A 16,109-nucleotide genomic window follows, 5' to 3' on the forward strand; every position below is an offset into this window, starting at 1 on the left:
ACAATGCTTGTTGCCAAAACATACTGAATAGAAATGAGGAAAAGGACAGCTACAACAGACAAGTCACTAAAAATGCTGATTCACAAGCCTTTTCAATGCTAGGGAGTTTACCAATTGCTGAAAATAGGTGTCAGCAAAGGGTGCAGCTGAAGCAGTGTTGAATGCAATTTGTTCTGGTCTGCATTTGCTGTTGAACATCAGTTCAGCTGCACCTGTTTCCTAAGCTGGACAAAGCTATATCCTCTGAGAAAGGTGGAGAAGAGAGAGAATCTTGTAATTGGATACACATCACCATTTTGGTACAATGCAGGTCTCCAGAGGTATGCAAGAGGCCACTGTCCTGCGTTGGTGCTTCAAACAGGTGAGCACTAGACAATCGAGATCCCATCAAAGTTCTTACCTGCTAAAGAACCTCTTGACTGAGTCACTATAAGAAAGGAAGAAGTGAGGTTTTTTTACCCACGAAAGCTTATGCCCGAGTAAATCTGTTAGTCTTTAAGGTGCCACCGGACTCCTTGTTGTTTTTGTGGATACAGACTAACACGGCTACCTCATGATAAGAGGGGCAGTCTCAAGATCTATTTTGTGAACCAAAGGCATCTTTAAACCTAGATGATTGCTCATGTGTATTCCACAGTAGGTGTGCGTGCTCATGTGTATTCCACAGTAGGTGTGCGTGCTTGCCACATGCACTGGTGCCAGAAGTTTTTCCCTTAGCAGTACTCATATGGGGGGAGCATCGCTGCAACCTCTAGAGCTGCACCTCTGTCGTGCTATAAGGGGAGCTGCGCATCCCCCCCCCCCCCACACACACCCTTAGTTCCTTCTTGCCGCCAGTGAAGGTAGTTGCAACTTCATGCTCCAGCTTTGATGCAGCTTTCTCTAGTTAGCCCTAGTACAGTTATTCCATTAGTTGAATATTTTTTCAAGTTAATTGAGTAGGCTTGGGGCGTGCCCCGTGCCCCAGACTTCAAGTCATGCAACTCCTGTCGCAGATATATGCCAAGAAGTGACCCTCACGCTCAGTGTCTCTGCTGCTTGGGCAAAACTCACGTAAGTGAGCCCTGCAGGATCTGTAGATCGTTCAAGCCGCAGACTAAGGAGGAGAGGGATGTCAGGTTTCGCGCTCTCCTGATGGAATCAGCACTGGCCCCAGCACCTGCCTGGCACCACGTCCTTTGGTGCAGAGTGAAGTTCCCTCCACTAGCCAGCACTGCTCCCCCTCCAAGAAGCAGGGGAACACTCAGCTGCGCCGAGAGAAGGAAAGGGGTGAGGCTGGGCCCGAGCTGGGCAGCCTGCGATCCCCCTGGGGACCCAGGCCTCCGACTCGCGTTGAGCGGAGAAGCCCGGTCCCATCTGCGCGTGCCTCCCCTGCGGTGAGGATGCCGTCGACACCAGAGGCCGCACATGACATCTTAACCCTGCCGGTACCCCCGGTCTCGAGGCAAGCCACCACTGGGAGTACAACAGACCTCCCTGATACGGCACAGACCCCACTCTGAGGCCCGCTCACTGCCTCGCTTGACGCAGTCCTCCTGCAGCTCGCGCCAGCCCTCTACTCCACTCAGGCTGACCGGCTTGCCGCCCGCACGGGAGCCTTGGGACTCCTCCACACCTCACTACCAGGGACACAGGCACCGGGATAAGTGCCGCCGACGCGCTTCCTCATGTCACAGCTACTGTAGCCAATCCCGGTGCTGTCGACATTCCAACTTGAGTTCCCGCACTGCCAAGCATTGCACTCGGGACTCCCCTCACGGTTCACCAGCACATCGTAACTCCGGCTGCCGGGGTGAGTACAGGAGCCACACATCGGATGGGTACTGATCCTCGATGTTGAGGTCCTGGTCACGCGGAAGGCACAGTCGCAGGCACCGCCACTTTCTCCGCTTCTGTGGTACCGTACGATCAATGGTGACCTCAGCATCGGCGCCCAGCCACCCGTCACCAAGTCGTGCGGCTCAGCTGGAACAAAACGCGCTGCCCGGCCCCCAAGTTGGTCAGTGGCACGGGGCACCATGGCAAGGGCAGTGGTGTCAATGGGCACCGTGGCTTCAGATGTCTGCCTAGGTGAAATCTTGCTTGATGGCTGGAGCGTCCCAGGCTGCTTTGGCCTCCCCTCCTCGGCAGAGGGAAAAGTCAATGGGTCTCGAGCCGACAGCACCACACCCAGACTCTGACCTAGGGATCGACCCACCGGTACCACCCGACGCCCTCGGCTCCATACCGGTCCCCTCACCGGCACCAGAGGATGCCATAGCGGCACCGCCGCCCATCCCACAGGAGGACTTCAAGGCACACCAAGAGCTCCTTAAGTGGGTGGTGTCCAATCTTCAGCTCCGGGCTGAGGAGATGGAGGAGCCGTCTGACTCTTTTTAACGTACTTTCATCCTTGGCACCGGGCCGTGTGGCCCTTCCTCTCCACCAGGGAGTAGCCAACATCTCGACTACCCTGTGGCAAACCCTGGCTTCCTTGGTCCCCATCTCCAAGAAAGCAGAGTGGAAATACTTCATGCTAGCTAAGGATCGCGAGTACTTGTATTCCCACCTGACACCTAACTCCCTGGTGGTGGAATCAGAAAACCATCGGGAACGACACGGTTTGCCCGCACCCACCCCCAAAGATAAGAATACCAGGAGACTGGATATGTTTGGCAGGAAAGTTTATTCCTCAGGGTGGCCAACCATCAAGCCCTGCTGAGTCTGTATGACTTCAACTTATGGGGGTCCCTACCAAAATTTGAACCTCTCCTCCCGGAGCGGGACAAAAAGGAGTTCAGGGCTCTGGTAGAGGAAGGAGCGGCAGCGGCAAAAGCAGCCTTCCAGGTGGCGTCGGACGCGGCCGACACAGCAGACCACTCGATGGCCTCCGCCATATTCATGCGCAGGGCATCCTGGCTCCTCCTGTCCGGAGTCCCAGTCCCTGGTGCAGGACCTTCCCTTTGACAAGAAAGTGTTGTTTGCGGACCAAACAGATGTCCGCCTACATGGGATGATGGATTCCCGCACCACCCTGCAAACCTCTGGCGAAGGACAAGCCCAGGCCGCAAACTTCGGCTCCTCCTGCTAGGAGCAGATATGAGCCTTCACCTAAGAGACTGAGGGAACAGAGGCATTGGTCCCAACGTCAGTCCTGCTCGGCCCCGCAGCCAGGCCCCTCGAAGAGCAAAAGGCAGGGAAAGAGGCCCCCCAGTTACTGATGTTTGTGTTCTGCAACTGTTTATCTGCCTTCCGAGTGGAGTGGTCCCGTATAACGTCGGACCAGTGGGTCCTCCAACACCATCTCCAAGGGCTACATGTTGCAGTTCACCTCACCCACCACCACCCCCCACCCCGGGGAGCCTCGGGGACCTGGAGCATGCCTGTCTCCTAGACCCAGGAGGTGGCACACCAGCTCCACCTGGGGGCGGTGGAAAGGGTACCGGCAGAATTCCATGGCAAGGACCTCTACTCCTGGTATTTCCTGATCCCGAAGGCGAGAGGCGGGCTCAGACCCATCCTAGACCTAAAGGATCTCAACAGTTTTGTGGTCCGCTGCAAGATCCACATGGTATCTCTGGCCTCTATCACTCCCTCCTTGGACCTGGAGGATTGGTACGCGGCCCTGGACCTCCAGGAACACGTATTTCCATATCCATATATTCGAGGGACATCAGCACTTCCTCCGATTTCCTGGTGGCGGGGGGACCAGTACCAGTTCATGGTCCTCCCGTTTTGGCCTTTCCATGGCCCCCAGGGTTTTCACCAAATCTGTGGCGGTAGTAGTGGCCTACCTCCGGAGGAAAGGGGTGCAGATCTTCCCATACCTGGACAATTGGCTTCTCAGGGGCAACTCCCGGTCCCAGATGCAGGCCCATGTGGAACTTCTCCTCCTGTCCACATGCGCGGATCTCGGCCTAGTGGTGAACAAGACCAAATCTACGTTAATTCCAGTTCAGCGCATAGAATTCATAGGGGCACTACTGGACTCATTAGAGGCCACAGCCTCTCTTCCTCCGGATAGGTTCGAGACCCTCAAAGGTCTCATTGCCTCGGTCACAGCCTTCCCCGTGATGACAGCAAGTGCGTGCCTTCAGATCCTTGGTCACATGGCGGCATGCATGTACATGGTCCACCATGCCAGGCTCAGAATGAAGCCCCTCCAGCTCTGGCTGGCCTCCCAGTATTCCCAGGCCTGGGACGGGCTGGACAAGGTTACCATGCTACCGCCCCAGTTAGTTGCTGTCCTACAATGGTGGTCAGTCCCGCGCAACATGCTGCAAGAGGTCGCCTTCTGAGAAATCTCCCCCTCACTAGACTGGTGTCAGATGTCTCAGATGTGGGCTGGGGAGCCCATATAGGGAGCATTCAAACCCCAGGGAGATGGTTGGCCTCGGAATTGTCCCTACACATAAACATCAGGGAGCTCAGGGCAATACGGTTGGCGTGTGTAGCTTTCAGCATGCACCTTCACGGGAAGGTGGTCAGAGTCCTCACAGAAAATACCACTGCGATGTATTCTATCAACAGGCAAGGGAGAACGCACTCCTCGGCCCTATGCCTGAAAGACCTGAGCCTATGGGAGTTCTGTATAGCCCACGATATCTACCTGCGAGCCTTCCACCTACCCGGCGTCCGCAATGTGCGAGCGGGTCACCTCAGCAGGGTTTTTTCCCACCAGTACGAGTGATCACTCCACTGGGAGGTTGACCTCTTTGCAACCGACCAGAACCAACGCTGCCCCCAGTTCTTCTCCAGGGGAAGGGGTGAGGAGGGGGGCAATCTCGAACGCCTTCCTCCTGCAGTGGTCGGGCCAGCTTCTCTATGCCTGCCCACCTTTCCCTCTGATAGGCAAGGTCCTGCAAAAAGTAAAAGCGGACAGGACGCAGGTCATCCTCATAGCCCCAGATTGGGCCCGTCAACACTGGTACAGGACCCTCCTGCAACTCTTAGTGGCTCCCCCGCGGAGGCTGCTGCTTCGCCCGGATCTCTTCTCCCAGGAAGGGGGATACCTCCTCTATCCCAACCTGGCCGCGCTTCACCCGACAGCATGGATGCTCTGTGGTTAGATTGTGGAGGGGGGGGGAAGTGTTCAGAGGACGTCAAACGAGTTCTGTTGGAAAGCAGAAAGCCGTCCACACGGCGGACATACCTGCCCAAATAGTCCAGATTCTCTAGGTGGGTGGGGAGTGGGGAACCTCCCCATTGTCCACATTGCTCCAATTCATTCTCGATTACCTGCTGTCCCTTAAGACCCAAGGGCTAGCGCCCGCCTCCGTCAGGGTGCATTTGGCGGCCATATTGGCCTTCCACCCGCTGGTACAGGGCCAATTGGTCTTTTCCCATAATATGACCTCCCGCTTTCTAAAGGGCCTGGACCATTCATTCTTGTACGCTAGGCCCCCCCGTTCCACAGTGGGATCTAAACCTAGTGTTATCCTAGGGTCCTCCTTTTGAACCCTTGGCCACATGTTCCTGGTCTCAGCTGTCATGGAAGGTAGTATTCCTTGTTGCTATCACATCAGCCCGACGTGTCTTGGAGCGTAGGGCCTTTACCTTGGAACCCCCGTATACAGTCTTCCACAAGGATACGGTCCAGCTTCGCCCACACCCCGCATTTCTCCTGAAGATGGTCTCCGCCTTCCCTATGGATCAGGACACTTCCCTACCGGTACTCTGCCCTAAGCCCCATTCCTCCAACTAGGAACACCGCCTCCATGAGCTAGATGTGCGTAGGGCACTGGCTTTTTACCTGGACCAAACCAAGCCGTTCAGGAAATCCTCGCAGCTGTTTGTTGCATCGGCCAAACGTATGAGGGGACAACCAATTTCCACCCAGCGCCTTTCCAGTTGGGTCACCTCGTGCATAAACACGTGTTATGACCTGTCAGGGGTTCCCCTGCCACCTATTGTTAGGGTGCATTCTATGAGAGCTCAGGCCTCATCAGCCGCCTATGTAGCTCACGTCCCTATCCAGGTCATGTGTAGAGCTGCCACGTGATCCTCTGTCCACACCTTTTCTTCGCATTATGCAATCGTCTCCCAAACACGGGATGACGCCGGGTTTGGTAGGGTGGCACTGTGTCCCGGAAACCCTTAAACTCCTACCCACCTCCATCAGATATAGCTTGGAGTCATCTACTATGGAATACACATGAGCAATCACTCGAAGAAGAAAAGACAGTTACCTGTTCCTGTAATTAGCGTTCTTCGAGATGTGTTGCTCAGGTGTATTCCACATTCCGCCCTCCTTCCCCTCTCTCGTAGTTGTCTGGCAAGAAGGAACCGAGGGTGGGGGGAGTGCGCAGCTCCCCTTATAGTACAATATAGAGGCGCCACTCCAGGGGTCGCAGCAGTGCTCTCCCTGTATGGGTACTGCTAAGGGAAAAACTTCCGGCACCGGTGCATGTGGCAAGCACGCACACCTACTATGGAATACACCTGAGCAACACATCTCGAACGCCAGTTACAGACCAGGTAACTGTCCTTTTTTGTGTTTTCATTGCATGACACGTAGTTCATTCTCTCCAGTTAGCTTTAAATTAATTTTTTTTTAAAGCAAAGCTGTTTAGTAGGTGAGGTTTGTGCATTTATAATGTTGTTTCTCTGTACAGTGAAATGTATAAAAGAGCTCAGGGAAGAACTCGGATTGGAAAAAAGAATTTCAAGAAACGATGGTTCTGCCTAACAAGCAGAGAGCTCACTTATCACAAACAACGAGGTAAATCTTAATCTCTTCTTCGGCAATTTGATTTTTATTGAATGTTGCTTATGTAATTGTGCTAAGAAATGGTAAATGTGTGTGTCACCGCCATTAAGTCACTTTAAACATCTTCTATGGGTCATCTCAATTATCACTTCAAAAGTTTTCTTTCTCCTGCTGATGATAGCTCATCTCAGTTGATTGGACTCTTCCAGTTCGTATGCGTACTTCCACCTTTTCATGTTCTCTGTATGTATAAATATCTTCTGTCTGTGTGTTCCATTCTATGCATCCGAAGAAGTGAGCTGTAGCCCACGAAAGCTTATGCTGAAATAAATTTATTAGTCTCTAAGGTGCCACAAGTACTCCTGTTCTTTTTGCGGATACAGACTAACACGTCTGCTACTCTGAAACCTGTCATTTAAACATCATGATCATGTTCTTATTTACTGTAATAACAAAACTAACAATTTTCAATCTTTGGCTATTTCCTTTTCTGAAGTGATTTCAGAGATGTGTCTCTGTTGCATCCAATTTTGAATCCTGTTTTCTGTTTTGTTTTTGTTTGTTATCCACAAATGTTTGCTTCCCCCCCCCCCCCCGAGGTGCATGATGCATATAGGGTTGCTCTACCCTGCATTCCAAACACTTCCCATCTGAGCTGCAGAGATCTAGTTCCTAGCCATCCTGCAGAAGGGCTTCTACAGACCCTACTATAATTCCACCCTGTTGGGTGCCCCATAACCAGCAGAACTATCAGGGAACATTGGGGTGTTTTTTACAATTTTAAAAGCATTTCTAGCTAGAGTAAAATGTGTGCTTGTGACTAAAAGTTTCCTGGAAATGTACTGTGTTAATCACAAATTAGTTTGACTACTTTATATACTATTACTTGTTTATAGAATCACAAGTGGAAAAAGGTCTACAGAGCAATCAATTTCTTCATCTCACAGAACTGTTCTTAAGGGTTTTCACCATTTAATCAAGAGTCTTTACAATTTAATCAAGGTATCTGTTCAGCAGAAATCCAGAATTCAGGAATCTTCAGTTCATGAGCTGCAGAGCCGAATTTTGATTCAGGAATCAAAACTGCCTGTTTTTGTTATCAGCCATGAAACCTTGATTTCTGCCTTTACACTATGTGCAGATCTATGAAAGAAGCTACTGTTACCTGTGTGATACTGTAAAGGAAGTGGTCTACAGGTAACAGAACTGTGACCTATATATAGTTTGAAGGAGCACCTAGAGACACATTAATAGACATGACTATAATTGTCAGTTATGAGTAACAAACAGGTTTCTCTTGATGCTAGCCAGTGGCCTATGAATAGGCATTTATATGTTCTGAATAGTTGACTGCACCCATTACATCTTTAGTGTTGCCTGACGAAAGTTATATAAGCAACATAAATTAGGAGTTCATACATGATACCACAGCTAAGAGCTAGCTTTCATGTTTTTGTTTCTTCCTATGTTCTTTGCTACTTGTTCACAATATGCAAGGGTAAGGATCTCATCAGTATTTTCCTGATTATTGACACTTTGCCCATTAAGCGGAGGAACTGCTTTCCTAGTCTTAGTGGTTCTAGCTTGCTCATCCTGAATCTTTCTTCACTTGTTGTCTTCAACCCAGGGTTGTGAGTTCAATCCTTGAGGAGGACATTTAGGGCTCTGGGGCAAAAATCTGTCAGGGGATTAGTCCTGCTTTGAGCAGGGAGTTGGACTAGATCATAGAATATTAGGGTTGGAAGGGGCCTCAGGAGGTCATCTAGTCCAACCCCCTGCTCAAAGCAGGACCAATCCCCAGATATTTACCCTAGTTCCCCAAATGGCCCCCTCAAGGATTGAACTCTCAACCCTAGGTTTAGTAGGCCAATGCTCAAACCACTGAGCTATCCCTCCCAACCCTGATTGTCTGTGATTCTATGAAATAGTATGTGTACCCGTGCTAATTTAACTAACACACATTTTGAGCCATTAGAAGTGTTGGATTTCAAAAGGATGTGATACAGTAAAGTCTTGATTTCCTACACAGGAAGGCTTTCTCTCTGCTATTCGTCTGTTGCATAATGGCATCTGATGAGATTTGATCTATGTTAATCACAATTCAACTTCTCACTTCAATTAAAGAACAGTGAACATACATAGGAAGCAGGTTGAACAAGTATTGTTTATTAATTTATGCAACACTACAAACAAATGAGTGAGAAACAAATGTCTTTCACCTCTCCATAATGTCTGTTTTTGTGCCTCATTTCTGAGCCCTTTATTCTCATATCACTAGTGTTAAACCTTTTGATTAGTTTGTCCTTGTTAACAATGTGGATGCATATCTCTGAAATCTCAACTTCTAGTATCAATGCGCTGATCCCAGGAAATGATTTGTAGTCTGATTCATTCTTGTTATCCATTCACAAATTTATGCAGACAAAGAACCAATTTACAACATTCCAATCAAAAACATCCTCACTGTGGAGAAGCTTGAGGAGAGCGCCTTCAATAGGAAAAATGTGAGTCAGATGTAGCTTTTGAAATAATAGATTCATAATTCCTGACGAGTTCTTGAACAAATGACTACTGGTGATAACTTCATAAATTAATCCCTCATCACTTTAGGATTAAATTCTCAAATTTTTTTCTGCCATGGGTCCCCAAACTAACATTTTTTTGTCATTACTTCAATCCCACAATCCTCTGGGGTCATGAAACCATAGATGTTCTTTGAGCAGGGGTGATGGAGAAGGGAGCTTTGGAGGGTTCTGATGCCTTTAATTTGTGGAGAAATTATGTTGCTGTGGTCTGAGGCGATGCTGAAGGAAATAGGGGGATTTACATCTCCCTCTCCCTCCTCATCCACATGTTGCTCTGCTCCAAAGAAGTGCTGCTTAAAGATGGGGAGCAGCTGTCTGAGCACCAGGGGCCACTGGTTCAAGGCAGCTTGTTCTTCACCTTTTTTAGCAGTGCTTCCTGGTATCAGGAAATGGTGTAGCCAGGGAGCAGAGATGATGAGTGAAAAGTAGTATCAATGTTCCAGGGTGCTTGGTCAGATTAGAAATGGGACAGCAGCAGCAATAGAGAGAGGAGGAAGAAAGACCTCTCCTTCCCTCCACTTAATTCACTTCCTGTGGTTCCTTGTGGCTGTTGGGTTTTGGTGATTTTTACAGTGACCTCTGTACAGTTGATTTGAATATCTTTAGAGTTACTCAGTATGTCACTGAATAGAATTTTTGCAGAATAAAACACTTTCATCCACAGATGTTTCAAGTGATTTATGGGGAGAAGCCACTCTATATCCAGGCAAATAACTGTGTGGAAGCTAGTGAGTGGATAGAAGCTCTCTGCAGGGTAAGCAGGTGTAACCAGAGGAGACTGAGTGTTTATCATCCCTCCGCTTTTCTGAATGGGAACTGGCTTTGCTGCAAGGCAACCACTGAGAATACAAAGGGCTGCACTCCATGCACTGCGTAAGTTGCTTCTGAAGTAAAAAGCATTCTACAATAAAATGAGTCATTGATTCCTTTTGCAAGTTGCAGATGGTTTAAGCATTAGTTTCATATTTTCTTTCACAAGTTAGCTGGATGCTTCTCTCCTAGTTTAAAAAAAAAGTCACTATGCTTGATCAGTATAAAATATTTTATTTTGATAGGCATGTTATTTCATCTAATACCATTTCAAAATACAAGAAAAGGGCAGTGTAGCATGTAAATTAGAAATGTTGTAAGTTATTGATATCCCGCTACAGAATATATATTGTAGCTCAAGATTTCTCTAGTCTGGGCATTGATTGTTGGATTACCTTGCCCACAAGTATTACAGCAGCAGTCGTTTTTAGAACCCAGTGGCTTCTTCACATATACTGTAAATATGGGAATGCATCACAGTCCCTCTCCTGCTGCTGCTACAGAAATGGCTTCTCTCAACAGCTGTGCCACAGACCCTTTGGATGTTTTATGGCTGCTGTCTCTTCCCTCCCCACCCTGCAGTAATTGACGACAACCATCAGCCAGATCCTGTCATCTGATGAATCTGCTTTGCACAGCTCTAGCAGGATGTAGCCTTGAAGCTGGCTTAAGCAGCTATACAGAAATATCCCTGTTCACCCTCTGGTCCACAGAATGAGTGGAAGGCATGTTGAGAAAGGGGTGTAACCAGTGTTGCTTATCTCTGGCTACCTCTGGATGGTGCAACTGCTCCTTTTGGATTGTTAGCAGCTGTTGAAAATTAGGGTAAATTTGAGGCTTCTCTAGTTTGATCAGATTCAGGATTCAAGTTAGGGTGCACAGATAGCAGAGAGCCACTATCACGACCTGTTAGCTAAGTTGAGCACTGTTCGCTGATTTGCAGCTGATGATTCAGCCCCAGGTCTGTCACTGTGCTGTTCAAGTTGTCCACTTTACCTTTTTACCTAGTATTCTACCAACCATTACTACAGTAATTTTCTTTAAAACATACTGTACCTAAAGAAGAAAACATGCAATACAATCTTACAATTTGTGTTTATCTGACATTTTGACAAAAGTATTAGTTTGCTACTTAATTTTGTTAAGCTGCTGCTTAAAAAAAAAACCCATATTTTTGCATTTCTAATAAATTTGATCTTTTAATAACTTGGTGGGTTTTATGCTACCCTCAATGTTTAATTCAATCAACACTATTAAATCATCTAGTCCAGTCCCCCCGACCCATGGAAGATGATACCCTGAAAAAGTATTATTATTTTAAAATATCTCAATTGATTAACACAGTAGGACTTCCACCAATTTAAATGAACATCACTTTTTAAGAATGTTTTCATCTTTTTATTCCTAAAAATACTCCATTATACTAATTTAAATAATGCCTCTCCCTCCTAGTGTCTTCACCTTTCAAATATAGTAGGGACTATTAAAACTGGGCATTTATTCCCCATTATAACTAAACTTATTGCAGCATTGGAATTATTTTCAAATATTCGGCAAATTCTGCTGTAAAAGTCCATTTTTAGTAAAACTACACAGTCGTCGTCTTTAATTTGTGTAAACTCATGTTTTTGCATCCATATAATATTTATTAACTTGTTAAATTTTGAACACTAGTTTGAACATGTGAAGTTCTATGAGTGACAGGCATTATAATTATAAATGGATAAATATATTGAAATTCATTCAGCTCTTTTTTGTGTTCAAGCTCTTTAAGAGAATGGCTTGCAATATTTACTCTCTGTATCTTCACCTAACTTTTTTTTATTTTGGTTGTAGAGGTGTTCCTGCTGATATTCAAATTGAGATTGATGGGGATAGAGAAACCGAAAGAATTTACTCACTTTTTGCTATCAACATGCCTAAACTACAAAAGATGGAAGGTATCCGAATACTAATTCAATGGAGTTACAGTAGCATAAAATAATTGTAATGGCGTGGAGAATGACTGATAGTGTCATGTTAATGTTTTGTGTTTTCATTTTAATTTTATATAAAATTGTACGTACTTTCTACTAAATTTCTGATATTACTGTATGATCATATCATTCTCGTTCAGCAGTTTGAGGTACTGTCTCCCCTGAACGTGCACATGTAACTCCCATTAATGTGCTAATTGGATTTGTATGCAAATTCACAAGACTATACAACAATTTTCATGTAGTGAGCAAAGGGAATGCCACTTGGTCTTGTACTACTGCTCATTTATTAGTGGTACGAAAAAGAATCCTTGGTGGCATGACTAAGATTCAAGAAAGAATTGGGTTTATGGCAGCATTACTGGTAGTCATCCTATTGTGGGGACCCCAATATGTAGAATTAATGTTAGACCCATTGAGGATGAACTTACAAAGCTAAACCAAGTTGCTCACCGTATCCAATTAATACCATTTTTCCTCCTTTGCTTAGTACATTTTATGTTGTTAAAAGTAACTCCATATCTGAAAACTTTGAAATCCATATCTGATAAATGAGATGAGTTAGCTCTGTTTACTGAAAGTAGAAAACTATAACCTTTTATTTGTGGTGGTATTTGTAGAGGCTTGTGGAAGTATTGCAGTCTATCAAGGTCCACAGAAAGAACTAGACGACTATTCTAATTTCACAATTGAGGACTCTGTAGCAACTTTTCAAACTCTTGAACAAATAATAGCCATAGTAGAAAAGCTGAATGAGCCTCATGAAAAATATCGGAAGAAAAGATCATCAAGTGCTAAATACGGCAGTGAGTAAGTATCCTCCATATTTCTGGCCTCCTTGTACGTATGTATGGGGAAAAAGGCTGGGTTGGTGGGGGCTTTTAAGGGGTAGGAGTGTCTGAACACCTTCTGACGATAGCTGTTGAGTTTAAACCTGTCAGGGCAGGGATTCTTTTCTTCAGTGTCTGTACAGTGTGCAACACAATGGGGGCCCTAACCCCAACTGGACATTTGGGGACCATCTTAATGTAAAAGTTTATTACTACTAGTGTGAATACATAAATCAGGTATGTACACAAGCTGATTCACCACCAAATTATCATGGCACTTCATGTGGCATAATACTATTCCCCACAAGTACTGCTCCTGAAACAGGATTCCCAGGGAACCAAGTCAGCAAACACAAACACTACTAAAAGTACTGCAACGGTGACTGGTGTGAACACCTGTCAGTTTGACATACCATTGGCCAGGCTAGTCTAGAACTTCAGACTTAACTGTCTATAGTGAATACTCATACTTTGGTCATGGGGTTTTCTCTCCTTTGTGTAAGGTAGACCCAAATTGTAAGAGGAGGAGACCTCTTAACATTGATTTCCTATTTGCTCAGTGATTTGAACAGGTCTGTTTCGGGGCCATTGTTGCTTTTGTGTGATAGCACATCAGGATTTGAGCAAACAATGAGACTACCAAACATGCACTAAAAATTATGCAGAAAGTATAGCTTTACATTTTAAAACAAACTGAAAGTTAAATTATATGATTATTAGAAACCAACTATTTTTCCATCAAAAATACTTATATGCGGTTTTATTTTCCAGAGAAAACCCAATTGTTGGAAAAGTTTCCTAACGAAAATAAACTGTGGCTTATGTGGATTCAGAAGAAACTGGAAGTGTGTGTTTTTTGGTGGTTTTTTATATATATATTTTTTTTAAATTCATGGTGTACACTTGTCCAAAGTATTTAAGAATGAACAGAAATGCTACCTGTGTTCACAATCTATTTAATATTTAATAGAGAAAAGTATCTGGGAAACTGATCATGAGGTTTATTCCTATTTTGATGAAGAACTTGAAGCTCCATGTTCTTGAAGTATCAGATGTGAGTAAATCTAAATATTTCTGCAATTGCTTTTTTTTCCCTTGGAACTTCCTAAAGGAATAAACTTTCTAAGGAGGGAAATCAACACCAGTTCTTGACTGGATTACACCTCTCAATATACTGGACTCACATTTAATCCACCATCAGTGCCTGCTGTGCCGAAAGTCTTGCAGTGGAAATCCCAACATATGACGACTCCAAAAGGATCTGTTCAGTGCACAACTTCTTTCTCTTCCTTTGTCAAGCTATTAATTTTGTCAGGACTCCACGGTAACTGCAACTGAAGTTTTATAAAATGATGCAGTGTGTTCTGTGTACTGCAGACACCAACGTTGGTTATATTTTTATTTTTTTAAAATTACTGAAGAAGAAATCAGGGAATCTGTGTTGTTAGATTGTACCTCTTGTTTACATTTGGGGTGAGCAGTGGATGGAGTGACATAAGACCACAGTCTGTTTTTCTTTTGTAAAAAATCAGGTACTAATATTTCTTGGTTGGTGTGTTTTGTGTTTTTTGTTTTGTTTTTTTTTAAATGCAGATTAGCAACACTTTTTGGAAGCTCTTTCCTGCAAATGAGAAGAATGCAAATGTGACAATGCTGTGGTTCGATACTGTTCACTTTACATCTTCGCATCTAGGATTTTTTTTGAAAATAAAGAATTGGCACATTTAGGTTCAGCTCACCTCTCATTACAGCTATATTAAATAATCTCTCTAGAATAATCACTCCAAGCACTTTAGATATCTGGACTGCCCCAGATTATATTTTTAGATACTTGGTAGTATCTAATCTTTATGATCAGTTGAATGATCAGTGCTGTTATGTGTTTTTAAAACAATGCTTTATGACCATTTTTTAATTTCTAGTGGGGGGGGGGGCGTTATTTGTCAGATCAAACAAATTTGAACTGGCATTCTTGACTTTAGAAAGTTTTGATTCTTGCTCTCTTCCTCTGAGAATTAAAGGTTTGTGCTGAAAACCATATCTGTACATAATCAGTAGAAGCAAGATAACACTTTGGAGAAGAGAAGGCTAAACTTTCCTTCACCAGTATTAAATATTATGGTATACGTGGTAAAGTACCGGTAAAATAAAATACTGTGTACAAGTAGTACTTCATTTTTAGAACATTTGCTGTTTTTTATAATCATGATTTGCCCCAGTCAGAGTTGAGAATGTAATTCATCAGTACAAATGTAGATCCACAATGTTTACAAAACTATAAGCTGTTTAAAATACTATTGTAGGATGCCGCCTTCTCCTAAAATCCAGACCAGTCGGTACCACAGGATTGAAATCACCTTAATTTCAACAGTAACTTTTCTATTAGAACAATCACTTTTTTTAATATATTAAAACAACTGATTGAAATCACTTGGGATTTGATACCAATATCTTCAACATCACAATCATTTATTACTACTTGCCATTTTACCAACAAGTATAGTCCTGTTTTTGCATTACTTGACTATTGGATGTATTCTTAAAGGAATTTTACTTGCCCTCAATTTCAGTTAGAAAAAATTAAATTTGTTGTTGACACCCAGCAATGTATTCTGTCAAGGTCAATTTGACCTAGTTTATTTGCCAAAGAAACAAGGTTTGCCAGATTTGAACAGCACTAATAAGTGTTAGAATTAAGTTTTGCTATTTATTGTGACCAGTCTTATTACAAAATGTGCTTGTATGTCTGTTTCTTGAAACTGTTTCTGTCACTTAACAGCAAAGTTAAATGTATAACAAGTTTAAATCTTATTGTTGTAAGGAAAAAAAAACTTTTGAAAATGCACTTTTCATTTGCTTTGATGGTACTAGACTATATAGAAAAGGACAGCTAGGCCTCTAAGACCTGAGGCCTTTAAAATGTAATTTGTCATTTTATAGTATATTTAAAAATGCAGTAGGTACTCCTAGAATTAAATTAGGTACAAATAAGATGATTAATATTAGAGTTGCTTTCACTCTGATTAGCCTAGACATTAAAACATTGCTCCGTAATTAGTTTTATTTCGACTGTAAATTCTTTTTTAATGTAGTTTTAATTTGTGTAAAGATGATGTATTGTTGAAAATGTATTTTTATTTAAATTTATTTTCTTATAAAATATTAAAAACTTTTGTAACATTGCTTGAGAACGACTCACAAATAAATGATGACAAATTGA

General features: G+C 44.2%; 1 protein-coding gene across 2 annotated transcripts in view; it reads left to right on the forward strand.

Moving 5' to 3' along the window:
* Positions 1-16,109, forward strand: part of RASA2 (RAS p21 protein activator 2) — a 104,606-nt gene extending 88,497 nt beyond the window's left edge. For both annotated transcript variants that reach the window (XM_045031098.1, XM_045031099.1), the window contains exons 19-24: positions 6,594-6,700; positions 9,110-9,192; positions 9,938-10,146; positions 11,920-12,023; positions 12,680-12,869; positions 13,661-16,109. In XM_045031098.1, coding sequence (XP_044887033.1) covers positions 6,594-6,700; positions 9,110-9,192; positions 9,938-10,146; positions 11,920-12,023; positions 12,680-12,869; positions 13,661-13,691 — 724 coding nt within the window. In that variant the 3' untranslated portion in view covers positions 13,692-16,109. The remainder of the gene's footprint in view (positions 1-6,593; positions 6,701-9,109; positions 9,193-9,937; positions 10,147-11,919; positions 12,024-12,679; positions 12,870-13,660) is intronic.

Source organism: Mauremys mutica, chromosome 9, assembly GCF_020497125.1.
Source record: "Mauremys mutica isolate MM-2020 ecotype Southern chromosome 9, ASM2049712v1, whole genome shotgun sequence".
Lineage (NCBI taxonomy): Eukaryota > Metazoa > Chordata > Testudines > Geoemydidae > Mauremys > Mauremys mutica.